The sequence below is a fragment of the Garra rufa genome, chromosome 17 (assembly GCF_049309525.1).
Source record: "Garra rufa chromosome 17, GarRuf1.0, whole genome shotgun sequence".
NCBI lineage: Eukaryota > Metazoa > Chordata > Actinopteri > Cypriniformes > Cyprinidae > Garra > Garra rufa.
The window spans coordinates 32,396,233-32,410,470 of record NC_133377.1 but is presented as its reverse complement, the minus strand read 5'-3'; the positions used below and the strand labels follow the sequence as shown (position 1 = coordinate 32,410,470).

The 14,238-nt window shown below is 35.1% G+C and overlaps 1 protein-coding gene across 2 annotated transcripts; it reads left to right on the top strand.

Annotated features, from left to right (window-relative positions):
- The first annotated feature begins 773 nt into the window (after positions 1–773).
- LOC141289284 (uncharacterized) lies at positions 774–11,374 on the top strand. 2 transcript variants are annotated; one of them, XM_073821411.1, is made up of 18 exons: positions 774–963; positions 1,154–1,292; positions 1,512–1,613; positions 1,775–1,852; positions 1,949–2,008; positions 2,178–2,261; positions 3,256–3,336; positions 3,526–3,621; positions 3,726–3,818; positions 3,942–4,025; positions 5,024–5,128; positions 5,424–5,576; positions 5,746–5,862; positions 6,189–6,281; positions 6,539–6,625; positions 9,202–9,288; positions 9,382–9,477; positions 9,627–11,374. In XM_073821411.1, exons 1-17 carry the CDS (start codon positions 915–917, stop codon positions 9,464–9,466), a joined length of 1,593 nt encoding a protein of 530 aa, XP_073677512.1. In that variant the 5' UTR covers positions 774–914; the 3' UTR covers positions 9,467–9,477; positions 9,627–11,374. The 2 variants fall into 2 exon arrangements, with proteins under 2 accessions (XP_073677512.1, XP_073677511.1); XM_073821410.1 differs by having other exon boundaries at positions 775–963; positions 9,382–9,509.
- Positions 11,375–14,238: the final 2,864 nt, after the last annotated feature.

Below are 14,238 nucleotides of genomic sequence, written 5' to 3'. Positions count from 1 at the left end.
AGCTTTTGAGTTCTGAAACTTACAGGATGTTTTTATAGTACAATGACCTCTTATATGTCAAAAGATCAAGGGAATTTTGGTTTCTCAGTTGGTGACCTCTTTATAACTACATTTTTAGTCTGAGCAGCTTTATGCATAAGGTCCCTGATTTTCAACATTTTTTGTTCTAATGTGTTACTGGCCATAAAAAGTGATGTTGACTGAAGAAATATTGACCTGGACAAAAACATCCACACACCATGGACTTTCACACTGATCTACATTACTGCCAAAGCACATTGAACTCATGGCCTACATTCTATTTAATATTGACAGATTGCATTTCTTGCACAAAACTCACTTTAGATTTACCATTAAGTTTTACTAACCTAGGTGGTCACCTTTCTTTTGCTTTTGTGTGTTTTAAAGAAAAAACACACCAGAAACCAGACTTCTTTTGCCCAACTGGACAGCATATTTACACTGTCGGAATCATCTCCTTTATAGTGCACAGTAACATCATGCCAGTAACAGTACAGAAAATACTAATTCTGTGAGTGGCCGATTTCTGCCATAGCTTAAGCATCAATTTATTGTGTGGGGTGAGACTTTTCAGATTCTAGAGAGCATTTGATTGGATAGTAAGTTTTGATTAATCCATATTGGCGGAAGTTAATTACTGTAAATTTTGAATGCTTATATCTCGAAAATTCAAATGTTGTCATAGCTATGATTTCATGGGGACTAAGATTTCACCTATGTTGTAAGAGCAGGCAGATTGCAAGGTATATTCAGTAGGTGTGTGCACACAGATGAAAGTTCATATCAATAGAGATAAAGTTTAGTCCAGCTTTTGACTTCTGATGTTTAAGCCAACAGTGAATATATTGTGATTTCTTTACATTATTAAGTTTTTTTTCTGAGAAAGAAACAACATGATTAAGTCACTAGCTGTCTTAATCTTAGCTGCTCTGCTCTTTAAAGGTAAGCTAATGCTTATATTCTTATATACCTAGATTCATTGTTACCTGGCAGCTCTCTTAAATGAGTGATAATATTAATCTCACAATGGTTATTTAAATGTGATATTAAAATATGTACAATGGTTGGATAAGATCATTGAATATCACGCTAATTATATTTTAGTTGATTCTGATTTATTTTTTTTATACAGGCATTGACAGCGTCAGCCTAACAGAAGAAGATTATGAAATGACAGACAAGCTCTTCACATTTGGAGCTCAAGCATTTCTGAAATACTTGGACAATTTAAAAGATTTGGTTGATAAAGGAAATAACATCAAGAAAACAGGGTAAACCAGAGATATATAATGTTAACATGGACCGTGCAAATTGTAGAACAACACCAGCATGTTTTCTAAGTTAATGGACAAATTCATTTAACCCTAAAATACACAACACAATGCAATGCTTAATTCAAAATACTGGCAAAACACCTGTAAAAATATAAACTTGTGGGCCATATTTCTTTGATTTTTTTTGGAATGAGGTTTGTTTTCTGTATTGTACAGTACTGCTATGCAAGACTTGTGGATTTCTGTGAAGAAGATGATTGAGAAGATCAGTGCTGAGGAAGGAGTTAAGGGACATGATAAGTTCATTGTGGCACTGCGGTGAGTACTTCATCCACTGGATACAAAAGCTGTTCTGCACTTTATAATTATAAACTGAACCTAAATGAATATTTAAAAACTGAATAAAGCTGAACTCCTGTCATATATTTTTTCTTCTTCTGAGCAATTTCAAACCTTTTTTCCCTATGTGTGTTTAACAGCATTTTTCACAGACTGCGTGAACTTTACATAGAGGAGCTTGATCGACTGTTAGACCCACTTATCTATGACAATCTGCGGTATGAAAGAAACATCTTTATTGAAACATCTTATATGATATGATGTCTCATTCCACAAGCACATGACTGATTAATGTGTTCTCTGGTCTCTTACAGAGTATCACTTGGCTCGTATAAAGGGATCTTCAAAAACGAGACAGTGGTGGACCTCTGGAAGTAAGCTTTTTATTTTTTTACTGAATCTGCAAGGTGACTGAAAAAATTGCTTTGGAATTGTGTAAATGCACCCATTGAACAGTTCAAATCCACCACCTCAGATAATCTTCTCAAGATCTATTTGAAATAATAACTAAAACACATAGTTCATCAGTTTTGTTTAATGCAGATATGTGGAGTCACGCTACCTTCCAGGAGCTCCACCAATCGACAGCGATCCCCTGGGATTCCTTGCTCACCTTTTGTCCAAAATGTATGACTACATTGTTTCTTACAAACTGTCAAACTGTTTCTCTTCCATTGTAAAATAATGAAATAATATATATTTGAAAAAAAAAAAAAAAGCCTTACAGTTTTAAGCTGGTAATTTATAGAATGGTGTTGTAAACATATTGTTCTAATTTTTAATTGATATCCGTTTTTTGTATCAGTCAAAGTTAAGGTGAAGACATTTATAAGTCTTATATATACAATTGAAGTCAAAAGTTTACATACACCTTGCAGAATCTGCAAAATGTTAATCATTTTACCAAAATGCCAAAAATAAGAGGTTATTTTTTTTATTTAGTACTGACCTGAATAAATAAAATAAAAAGGAAATATAAAAGAGGTTTACATATAGTCCAAAAGAGAAAATAATAGCTGAGTTTATAAAAATGACCCTGTTCAAATGTTTACATACACTTGATTCTTAATGCGCAGTCCACAGTTTTTTTGTTTAGTGATAGTTGTTCATGAGTCCTCTGTTTGTCATGAAAAATTAAACTGCCCGCAGTTCTTCAGAAAAATCCAGGTTTTTAGCATTTTTGTGTATTTGAACCTTTTCCAGCAATGACTTATGATTTTGAGATCCATCTTTTCACAGTGAGGACAACTGAGGGACTCATATGCAACTATTACAGAGAGTTCAAAATAGGTTAAATTTGCCCTGATCTTCACTATCACTAAAACAAACAAACAAACAAATAAACAAACAGCCGTGGATCATTCAGGTAACAACACAATATTAAGAATCAAGTGTATGTAAACTATTTCTCTTGTGGATCATATGCAAACATCTTTAATGTGAAATATCTTATTCAGGTCAGTACTAAATTAAAAAAACATGCATTTTGTATGAGCCCTCTTATTTTGGTAAAATAATTAACATTTTGCAGATTCTGTAAGGTGTATGTAAACTTTTGACTTTAGCTGTATAAAGCAAATTAGTTTTCATGTTGACTAAAAAAAAATGTGATATACAACAGGGTGGCACAGCCACAGGTGGTTAAAGTCCTAAAAGTTGCTGCGGAAGTTGGGAAGATAGACATCGATCAACTTTTTGACGAGTAAGATCTGTTTTGTCATGCATTATTGTGATAAAGCACACCAAATCAATAACACGTATTCAATGCATTTAAGTTGATTCTTTCATGCACCTTACTAAAAAGACCCTGTTGAGTAAAATGATGATGAAAAAATAAGTGACAAATCTAGATTTTTTTACAGTCTCTCATTAAGTTCTCAATTACATTTAGAGTACAAAAGGCTGTGCATCTGGTCAGAGAGAAGGCCATGGAAATGTCTGCCTTAGAAAGGCAGAATGAGAAGGATGAGTTTCTAATAACATTGAGGTAAGGATATACACAAAGGGAATTATTTTCTATACTGTTAAGCTGTATGTTTGTTGATCGACTGTAAAGTGTGATCTGCAATAAATGGACTGCATATTTCATAGAACTGCATCTGGTGTTCTTGCATTTTATTGGGATGAACTATTGGAATACACTGAGAGCCAGCCATTCCATAACAAGTATTTAGCGGCTGTAAGGTCAGACTATGATCATAATAGTTACCTGATAAGTGTTAAATAAATGTGACATGTTACATGTTTAAAAATATAAAAGAGTTGATGCAATATAATTAACTAAGTTTTGCATTGTTTGTTTTGCAGGAGATTGAATGAGTTGAGAGTGTTGAAAGATACTGAAAGATATCATATGATTACTAGCCCAGAGACAGGACTTCAAGCTTGGACGTAAGAACATTTCAACACTTGTAGAAATAATTCACTCAAAAATTAAATGTGCTAAAATGTACTGACCATCAGCACATCCATGATATAGATGAGTTTGTTCATCATTAGAACAGATTTGTAGAAATTTAGCATTACATCACTTGCTCACCATTGGATCCTCTGTGGTGAATGGGTGCCGTCATAATGAGAGTTCAAACAGCTTATAAAAACATCCCAGTAATCCACCTGATTCCATCAATTAATGTCATCAGAATTGAACACCTGTGCGTTTATTAAAAACAAATCCATGTTGATGGGATTTTTAACTTTAAACCATTGCTTCTAGTGTAATGCCAGTCTATAATCCATAATAATGCTTCCTCCGGCAAAAAAACTTCCCCTTTTTGTCCTTTCACATCAAAATCCACCAATATATTTGTTTAAAACTGTTTTGACCTGTTTTTGCTTGTAAACGGTGCTTGATCTGTACATATTTCTCTCCTGATTCAGATAAGACTTTAATATTATAGATAGAGGTCTTGTATTTTATCCAGGAATTAATGTTTTGAAGCTAAATATGTTTAACTTTCCACTTTACAAGATGTTAACTGATGGACTGGGGTCGTATGGATTACTTGTGGATTATTGTGATGTTTTTATTCGATGTTTGGACTCTTTTTCTGACGGCACCCATTCACTGCAGAGGATCCATTGTTGAGCAAGTGATGTAAAGCTAAATTTCTTTAAATCTGATGATGAAAATACTACATTTCTTCAAATGTTCTGATGAACTCGTATACATCTTTGATGGCTTGAGGGTTGAGTACTTTTGCACCAAATGATCATTTTTGGTCATTGATTGCTTTAAAGCAAAGGATTTCAGAAATTTGGGTTGAGTTTATGAGTGTTGCTCTTCGTGCAAATATCATCACAGTTGAACCAAGAACCATATCAAAGCAAAGGCATGTTTGCTATTTTGTAATAACTATGCCTGAACTGAACTCCTTTTCCTCATCTAGTTGGGCAGATGACCGTTTTGGTGATCTTTTTGACAATGCAGCCCTAGAATATGATCGCTGGGGTAATGGGATTTTTGGAGATGAGAGATTCAATCAGTCCAGCTGGTTAGTATGACAGTACTTTTAATTCAGTGCACACTGTGCTTAGTAAATGACTGTGAATTAATAACTTTGTATGACTAATAATTAACTGAGACCACAGACCCCAAGACATAATTTAAATAAGTATGCATGGATTAAAATCCATTAATCATTCATAATGCTGTTATGCTTTTTGTGCGAGTATAAAAGCTTAAGCTGTGCCTTATGAATGTATTGCATTCCAGTTTAGTCTGTTTGAACAGCCTTTGAATATAGATGCATAAATGTATATCCATTCACTCTGCTCTTTGTTTCACAGGGCCATTATGAAGATGGCGACAGTATACCCTCTTCCAATTTATGAAAAATTGTCTGAAAATGGCCTTGGGATGCCTGAAGTTAATGATTTCTTTATTGACACCGAAGGCACTCTCACTGAATTAGTAGGCGAGGACATCTTGTCTAATTTGAAGTAAGAACTTGGCCTGTTAAATCAATCTGGGCACTTTAAATATGTTATAGATGCCATAATACAACATTTGAGCATTTTACCTGTACAATGACGAAAAATGTATAGATTATGTGGTGATAATTATTGTTTGATCGCTAATGCAATAATTGTCTTTTCTGTTGTCTTCCAGGGGTGTGCTTTATGAAATGTGGGATATTTTTAGTAATGAAATTTTGCATGTCTCCATAAACAAGAAAAACCAAATAATACCAAATGTGGGATATGAGGACCCTCTGCGACATCTACAGTAAGACAAAAAGCACCAATGTTTAAAATTAATATTTTTACTCACCCTCAGGCCATCCAAGATGTACATGAGTTTGTTTCTTTATCAAACAGATTTGGAGAAATGTAACATTACATCACTTGCTCACCAATGGATCCTCTGTAGTGAATGGGTGCCGTCAGAGTCCAAACAACTGATAAAAACATTCACTGCAGAGGATCCATTGGTGAGCAAATGATGTTATGCTAAATTTCTCCAAATCTGTTCAGATGCCAAATTAACTTATGAAGAATTTGTTCTAATATAAAACTAATCTAAACCACTTTATCTGTTAATGTTCGCGACAGCAAAATCAAAGCAACATGCTTTGACATCTGGGACAGAGTTCTCTCTGAGATCAACAGAAATATTAATAATGACGGACTCGAACAATCAGCAAGGTGAAGTGTAATTATTTTGTGCTCAATAGGCACAGTCCTAAATGTTTAATCTTAATTTTAACATTTTCAAACAAAACATTTTAATTTGTAATGTTATGACAATGCAGCAAGCTATTTTTCTTTGTTTTTAAATGTGCAGATATTGAAAATTTTACAACAACACCTGTGAACAATTAACCACAGTCTATGCTATAATAAAGAGAGCTATTAGTTGAATAAAAATCAAACTAATTAGATTTTTTCCTCACATTTCGTAGGCACTGGGGTGAAGTAAAGAGCATTTTCATTAAAGAGTTAATTGACAGTGGAAAATTAACTCAAGAGAAGCTTGATGCAGCACAAAAGTAAGGAAGAAGTCTTGGAATAAAGAGATGGACAGCTGCACATTTACATTACCAGTCAAAAGTTTTTAAGGAAGTCTCTTCTGCTCACCAGGCCTGCATTTATTTGAAAGTACAGTCGAGGCCAAAAGTTTTGAGAATTACATAAATATTGGAAAATGGAAAAGTTGCTGCTTAAGTTTTTATAATAGCAATTTGCATATACTCCAGAATGTTATGAAGAGTGATCAGATGAATTGCATAGTCCTTCTTTGCCATGAAAATTTTAAAACTTAATCCCGAAAAAAACTTTCCACTGCATTTCATTGCTGTCATTAAAGGACCTGCTGAGATCATTTCGGTTATCGTCTTGTTAACTCAGGTGAGAATGTTGACGAGCACAAGGCTGGAGATCATTATGTCAGGCTGATTGGGTTAGAATGGCAGACTTGACATGTTAAAAGGAGGGTGATGCTTGAAACCATTTTTCTTCCATTGTTAACCATGGTGACCTGCAAAGAAACGTGTGCAGCTATCATTGCGTTGCATAAAAATGGCTTCACAGGCAAGGATATTGTGGCTACTAAGATTGCACCTAAATCAACAATTTATAGGATCATCAAGAACTTCAAGGAAAGAGGTTCAATTCTTGTTAAGAAGGCTTCAGGGCGTCCAAAAAAGTCCAGCAAGTGCCAGGATTGTCTCCTAAAGAGGATTCAGCTGCGGGATCGGAGTGCCATGAATGGCAGCAGGCAGGTGTGAGCGCATCTGCACGCACAGTGAGGCCAAGACTTTTGGAAGATGGCCTGGTGTCAAGAAGGTCAGCAAAGAAGCCACTTCTCTCCAAAAAAAAAAAACATCAGGGACAGATTGATCTTCTGCAAAAAGTATGGCGAATGGACTGCTGAGGACTGGGGCAAAGTCATATTCTCCGATTGTTTGGGGCATCTGGAAAAAGGCTTGTCCGGAGAAGAAAAGGTGAGTGCTACCATCAGTCCTGTGTCATGCCAACAGTAAAGCATCCTGAGACCATTCATGTGTGGGGTTGCTTCTCATCCAAGGGAGTGGGCTCACTCACAATTTTGCCCAAAAACACAGCCATGAATTAAGAATGGTACCAAAACACCCTCCAACAGCAACTTCTTCCAACAATCCAACAACAGTTTGGTGAAGAACAATGCATTTTCCAGCACGATGGAGCACCATGCCATAAGGTAACAGTGATAACTAAGTGGCTCGGGGACCAAAACATTGAAATTTTGGGTCCGTGGCCTGGAAACTCACCAGATCTTAATCCCATTGAGAACTTGTGGTCAATCCTCAAGAAGCGGGTGGACAAACAAAAACCCACAAACTCCAAGAAGTGATTATGAAAGAATGGGTTGCTATCAGTCTGGATTTGGCCCAGAAGTTGATTGAGAGCATGCCCAGTCGAATTGCAGAGGTCCTGAAAAAGCATGGCCAACACTACAAATACTGACTCTTTGCATAAACATCACAGAAACAACTGAAACAAAGATCTAAAAGCAGTTTTGCAGCAAACTTTGTGAAAACTAATATTTGTGTCATTCTCAAAACGTTTGGCCACGACTGTACAGCAAAAACAGTAAAAGTCTGAAATATTTTATATTTATTCCTGTGATTTTTAGCATCATTAATCCAGTCACAGAATCCTTCATAAATCATTGTAATATTATGATTTTGCTATTATTTTTTTCTTCTTTGATGAATAGAAAGTTAAGAACAGCATTTATCTGAAATAGATACAGTGAGGGAAATAATTATTTGAGCCCTTGCTGATTTTGTATGTTTGCCCACTGACAAAGAATTGATCAGTCTATAATTTTAATGGCAGGTTTATTTGAACAGTGAGAGACAGAATAACAACCAAAAAAAAAAAAAAATCTGAAAACACATTTCAAAAAAGTTGATGAAAGATTAATTGATTTGCATTTTAATGAGTGAAATAAGTATTTGACCCCTTTGCAAAACATGGCTCAGCAAAACCCTTTTTGTAGTTGGCCACCAGGTTTGCACACATCTGTATGCAAGCCTGTTACCAATTGATTTTGTCCCACTCTTCTTAATAAAATTATACTGACTCCAAACTTTTGAATGATATGTTACAAAAGCTTTTATTTCAGATAAATGCCGATCTATGGATCTATTCATCAAAGAATCCTGAAAAATGTACTCAACTGTTTTAATTATTGATAATAATAGTAATAAAAATGTTTCTTGAACAGCAAATCAGCATATTAGAATGATTTCTGAAGGATCATGTGACACTTAAGATTGGAGTAATGATGCTAAATATTCAGCCTTTTAAATAGAAAGCTGTTTTTTTAAATAATAAAAATATTTCACAATATTACTGCTTTTGCTGTATAATAAATCAAATAAACGCAAGCTTGGTAAGCAGAAGACTTCTTTAAAAAACAGTTCAAAAACTTTTGACTGATAGTGTAGAAGAAATGCCTATATGCAATATACTTCTTACTTTAGACCTTATAAATGTCTGTCAATTATATTAATATTGTTATTACAAATATGCTTACTAACTAAATAACATGTTTACTGTTTTCTTTATGATTGTAAAGAACGTTTAATAGTGTCACACAAATGGTTTTTGACAAGTATGTAAAAATCATCGACGGTCTGGAGGAAAGGATCAGTGCTTCCACTAAGTAAGAACTTATGCTTCAATTTAAAACAAATAGAATTAAAAATAGAATTTAAGGTTGAGATTAATTGCTAACATTTTCATTTTGCTCTTTCAGAACTCTTAGCAAATTGATGCTCAAGACTTTTTCTGCCACAAATACTGTCCTGGTTAATAGTCTGGCCCTTCTGCTGTCTGATTAATTTCTCTCAAGGCAGGTCATTCTGTGACCTCTGAATAATCCTTGTGCGTGTTCCTCATCTCTTCCTAGTATATTTGCCATTATTCAATTACTGAAGATGTTTGACTGGAATGCTAATAGTGACAACCCTTCCTTACCTATTTTTGTTTTTAATTCGTCAGGAGTTTTCTGATGCTTCCTGTCAATTATGCTGGCCGTCCTGATCAACTCTAAACTGTGGGCCTCTTTTTCCATTGTGAAGATCATCTAATGCTGGTTCCTAAACAAGATTTTGATTGGCTTGTGCACCCAAAATTAAAAATTGCTGAACATTTATGCACCCTCAGGCCATCCATGATGTAGACGAGTTTGTTTCTTTATCCAAACAGATTTGAAGAAATATATCATTACATCACTTGCTCACCAGTGGATCAGCTGGAGTGAATGGGTGCCGTCGGAATGAGAGTCCAAACAGCTGATAAAAACATCACAATAATCCACAAGCAATCAACATGACTCCAGTCAATCAATTAACGTATTTTTAGTAAGAAATGAATCCCTCATTAAAGGGGTCATTGGATGCAAAAATAACTTTTACATGTTGTTTGGATATTAATGTGTGTTGGCAGTTTGTGTACACAACCACCAATGATAAAAATCCACCCAGTGGTATTTTTTTAATCGTTAAAAGTAATATCCCCTTTTTAAAATCAGGTCATTCTCGGCTTCTTGTCGCTGTGACGAAACACAGTTGATTGACATGAGCGTCTTACCTTAGACCCGCCCTCACCGAGCTGAAACAGTCTGAAAATGATTGCCATTGTGTCGACTTAGGTGCAGGGGAAGACTCTAATTGAGCGATTGAGGTGTTCTGTTGTTGGATGTAATAATAAACATAGCAGTCGTCATTTACTCCCGACATCTAAGCCACTTAAGAGGCAGAGGACGTTACTTTTGTTTTTAAATGAAAGCGCCGATCCCGATCTACATATGCATCTATGTTCATGTGAATCATTCCTGATTCACAGCAGAAGTGAATATAAGGGTTTTTTATGCATCTTTGCAAATGGCCTTTCTTAATATTGTGCTTGTTGGCAACTTTCGCCGATAAACACGGCTAAAGTAAACATTACAGCTGCTAATCCCACAGCAGAGAGGGGCGGGGTGAGCAGAGCTCATTTGCATTTAAAGGTGCCCATGCAATAAAATGAGCTGATATTTTGCAGAAAAGGGTGAAAGGGTAAAAGGGTGTGGTTTTTTTTACACTGCTATTGAGAATTTTTAACCAAAGTATATTATAGACAAAGTATATCATTAAGACCCTAAAGAATCATATGAACTTGTGGAAAATGGGCATCCGATGACCCCTTTAAGGTGTTTTAACTTTAAACTGTTGCTTCTGGCCAAAATATGAGTCCATAATCCATAATAACACTTCTTCCAGTAAAAAAAATGCCATCACCTGTTGTTGTCTCTCACATCAGTCCACTAAACATATCTGTTTTGATATGGTGCTTGATCTGTGCATATTTCTCTCTTGATTCATATGAGAGCAGTAATATGGATGTTGACATTAACAGGTCTTAATGATAGATTTATTTAACACAAACACATTTTGCTTCACAAGACATCCATTTATGGACTGGAGTTGTGTTGATTATATGTGGATTATTGTGACATTTTTATCAGCAGTTTGGACTCTCATTCTGACGGCACCCATTCACTGCAGCAAATGATGTAATGTTAAATTTCTCTGAATCTGATCCGATCGAGAAACAATCTTGGATGGCCTGAGGGTGAGTAGCCTACATTATCAGTAATTTTTAATTTTTAGGTAAATCTTTTTGACAATGCTGGATACATATCACTTATACTGTCTGTATTGCTAACCAGATTATATATTAAAATATTAAACAATATTTGAAAATAACATCTGATCTGGTTTATATAATTTTATGACTTTCATGTATTTATTTCTAAATGAGAAATAGTGTAATATGAATTAATATGAAGTTCTAGTCTACCAAAGAAAAGATGGTGGCATAAGATGGCAGCAGTGAGTTGGAGAAAGTGTGTCTAACATCTGTTCGTGGGTCTGACAAGTCAGCAAAAAAGGAAAAAGGCAACATGCATCAATACTTGACTGCCCTTGGTTGTACTTTGAGGTTGCATTTAATCTTTTTGCTTGTACTTAAAGGTTTTCATCCATTAAAAGTGGCCTTAAAAGGAACGTTATATACATCTACATTTATATACAGTAATGTTAATTGTTGTAATTCCCCAAACATAAATTATCCAACTCGAACATCTCAAATGAAACTGCATTAACATGTTTTATTAAGTAATATGTTGACTACTATAGCGAAACAGACATTCAGCCAATTCATTTTGTGTTCTAGTTATTTTACAAGCCACCGTCAACCAGCAGAGGGCGCTGAAAATCTGCTCACACCACCTGCATTGAGTGGACACCAACCAGAACCACTTTCTTTCTTGGCCGCCATGATAGATATGGTTTCATTTTGATGTTGGCTTCAGATCTGTGTGGCTGTTTTTCTGAGTATAATTTCAGACACTTTGAAGCGCCTGAGCAGCAGAGGCAGTCTGTCTGGACCAGAGTCTTTCTATTGCATCAGCTCACCTCTGTTTGCAGTACTGTCACTGTGACTGATTTGTTCGGAGACCAAGGGGGAAGTAGAAGAGCTGAGAAAATGAGCAGAAAGGCAACAAAAGATAGATGTACAAGCATTTTGAAATGAAAAAATGAAGCTTTATCAGCATGTGTGCACCTGGCCGCTTCTCGTGGAGAAGCCAAAAGAGTTTTAATACAGTATTTGAGTGGAACTCGTAATATATTGCTGTTGTCAGTGAGAGTTTTGTAGCTGTATTATGCTGTAGTGGTTAACTTAATGAACAAGTAACTAGAAGGTTAGTGGTTTGATCCTCACAAGGACTAAGCAATGAGCCATCATTATTGAGCTCTTGCGTAAGACGCTCAAAGGGAGAGCTGAGCCAACATTGAAAATTCTTTCATTATTTATGGAAACATGTCTTTCTTTTTATCCACACATTCGAGAAAAGACAACAAAACAGTGCATTTTGAAACCTTGAGGCCTTATAATTTCACATATAAAATACAGTAAGGAGTAGGTTTTATATGGTTTAAGTATGAGAAGAAGCAAATAGCCTTAGCAAGCACCCAATTAGCAGGAACACATATTCCTGCTTAGTTTAAACACAAAAGGACATAACAGGACCTGTTATGTGTGGTTTAGCAGTTGTTTATTTATTTTTTTATCTACAGTGAATTAGAGGACACTAATTGCAGGGATGATTCCCTTGGAGCAGCTTGAGGTTAAGTGTCTTGCTGAAGGGCACAGTGGTGTTGCAGCAGGGTTGTTATCTCAGTAACGTTGTCCCTGGCTTAAATATTAGGTTGCTCTAACCTTAAATGAAGGTTCATTGTGGCCTTTATAAATATTAGACCTCAACAAATGGTATTTATTTACATTGTTAGAATCGTAATTGTCTTGATATTGTAATGCTTACTATGCTAATTGGCTAGTCAGATATTTTCATTAACATTCTTTTAATTGAACATTAGGATTGTTTGAATTAGCTGCTTGTTTGTGTTTGCACATTATAGAGTCAATCTGTGCATTAGTTGTGCAGACTCTTTCGTTAACTGTAGGTGGCGACAAGTTACTGTCTTTATGAGCGAGTCATTCAATAATTCATTCAAACGATCTTCAGTCGTAAGAAAATTGTTTTTTGAGGAAAACATTTAAGGATTTCTCTCTAAATAATGGACTTCTATGGTGCCCCCGAATTTGAACTTCCAAAATGCAGTTTCAATGGGCTCTAAACGATCACAGCCGAGGAAAGAGGGGTTTTGTCTAGCGAAATGATCGATTACTTTCTAAAATAAATGACATTTTATATACTTTTTAACCTCAAATGCTTGTCTTGTCTAGCTCTGTGTGTACAGAGATTAAAAAGTATATAAATTGTAAATGTTTTTTAGAAAATAACTGTTCGTTTTGCTAGATGAGACCCTTCTTCCTCGGCTGTGATCATTTAGAGCCCTTTTAAGTCCATTATATGGAGAGAAATCCTGAAATCTTTTCCTCAAAAAACATTATTTCTTTACGACTGAAGAAAGAAAGACATGAACATCTTGGATGACAAGGGGGTGAGTACATTATCCGTAAATTATTGTTCTGAAAGTGAACTACTCCTTTAACAGTTCAAAAAGGATTTAGTCAGAAACAACTGAATCTTGAATCATTTACTTAGAGGCAGACTGTAAAAAATACTGTGTATTTTTAGTGTTTTTCTTTAGAAAAATGTACTTTACAACATTCCAAAGCATAATATTAGGCTATACTTTTTACTGCACTGCGTTTCATTTGAAATATAATTTAATACTTAATTAGGCTACATTAGAAATCTTTCTTACTTTGACTCAAGTAAAAGTAATTCAAAGATTTACTTGAGTACAAGAAAGTACTACATTTTCAATTTATTTAATGTAATGGTAAAACAAACAACTTTTATTTATGAAATGTTGTGCAGTTTTCCAAAGAAAAACACTCTGTTAAACTGCAGATACTTTTTTAAATTTACTTGAGTAAAGTAAAAATACTTCACTACTGTCTGACTCTGCATTTACTCAGTGAATTTATTCAGGAACGATTCATTCAGGAACAAAAACAGTCTTCTGTGCCTGCTTTGGAGACCCTGAAACCATGAAAAAAACGAATCTTTCAAGAACGAAAACGTTTTGCCAAACGA

Coding starts and splice junctions, on each gene's coding strand:
- LOC141289284 (XM_073821411.1), top strand. CDS start 915: ATGATTAAGTCACTAGCTGTCTTAATCTTAGCTGCTCTGCTCTTTAAA. Junction 1,293..1,511: donor AATAACATCAAGAAAACAGG/GTAAACCAGAGA, acceptor TGTATTGTACAG/TACTGCTATGCAAGACTTGT. Junction 5,129..5,423: donor AGATTCAATCAGTCCAGCTG/GTTAGTATGACA, acceptor TTTGTTTCACAG/GGCCATTATGAAGATGGCGA.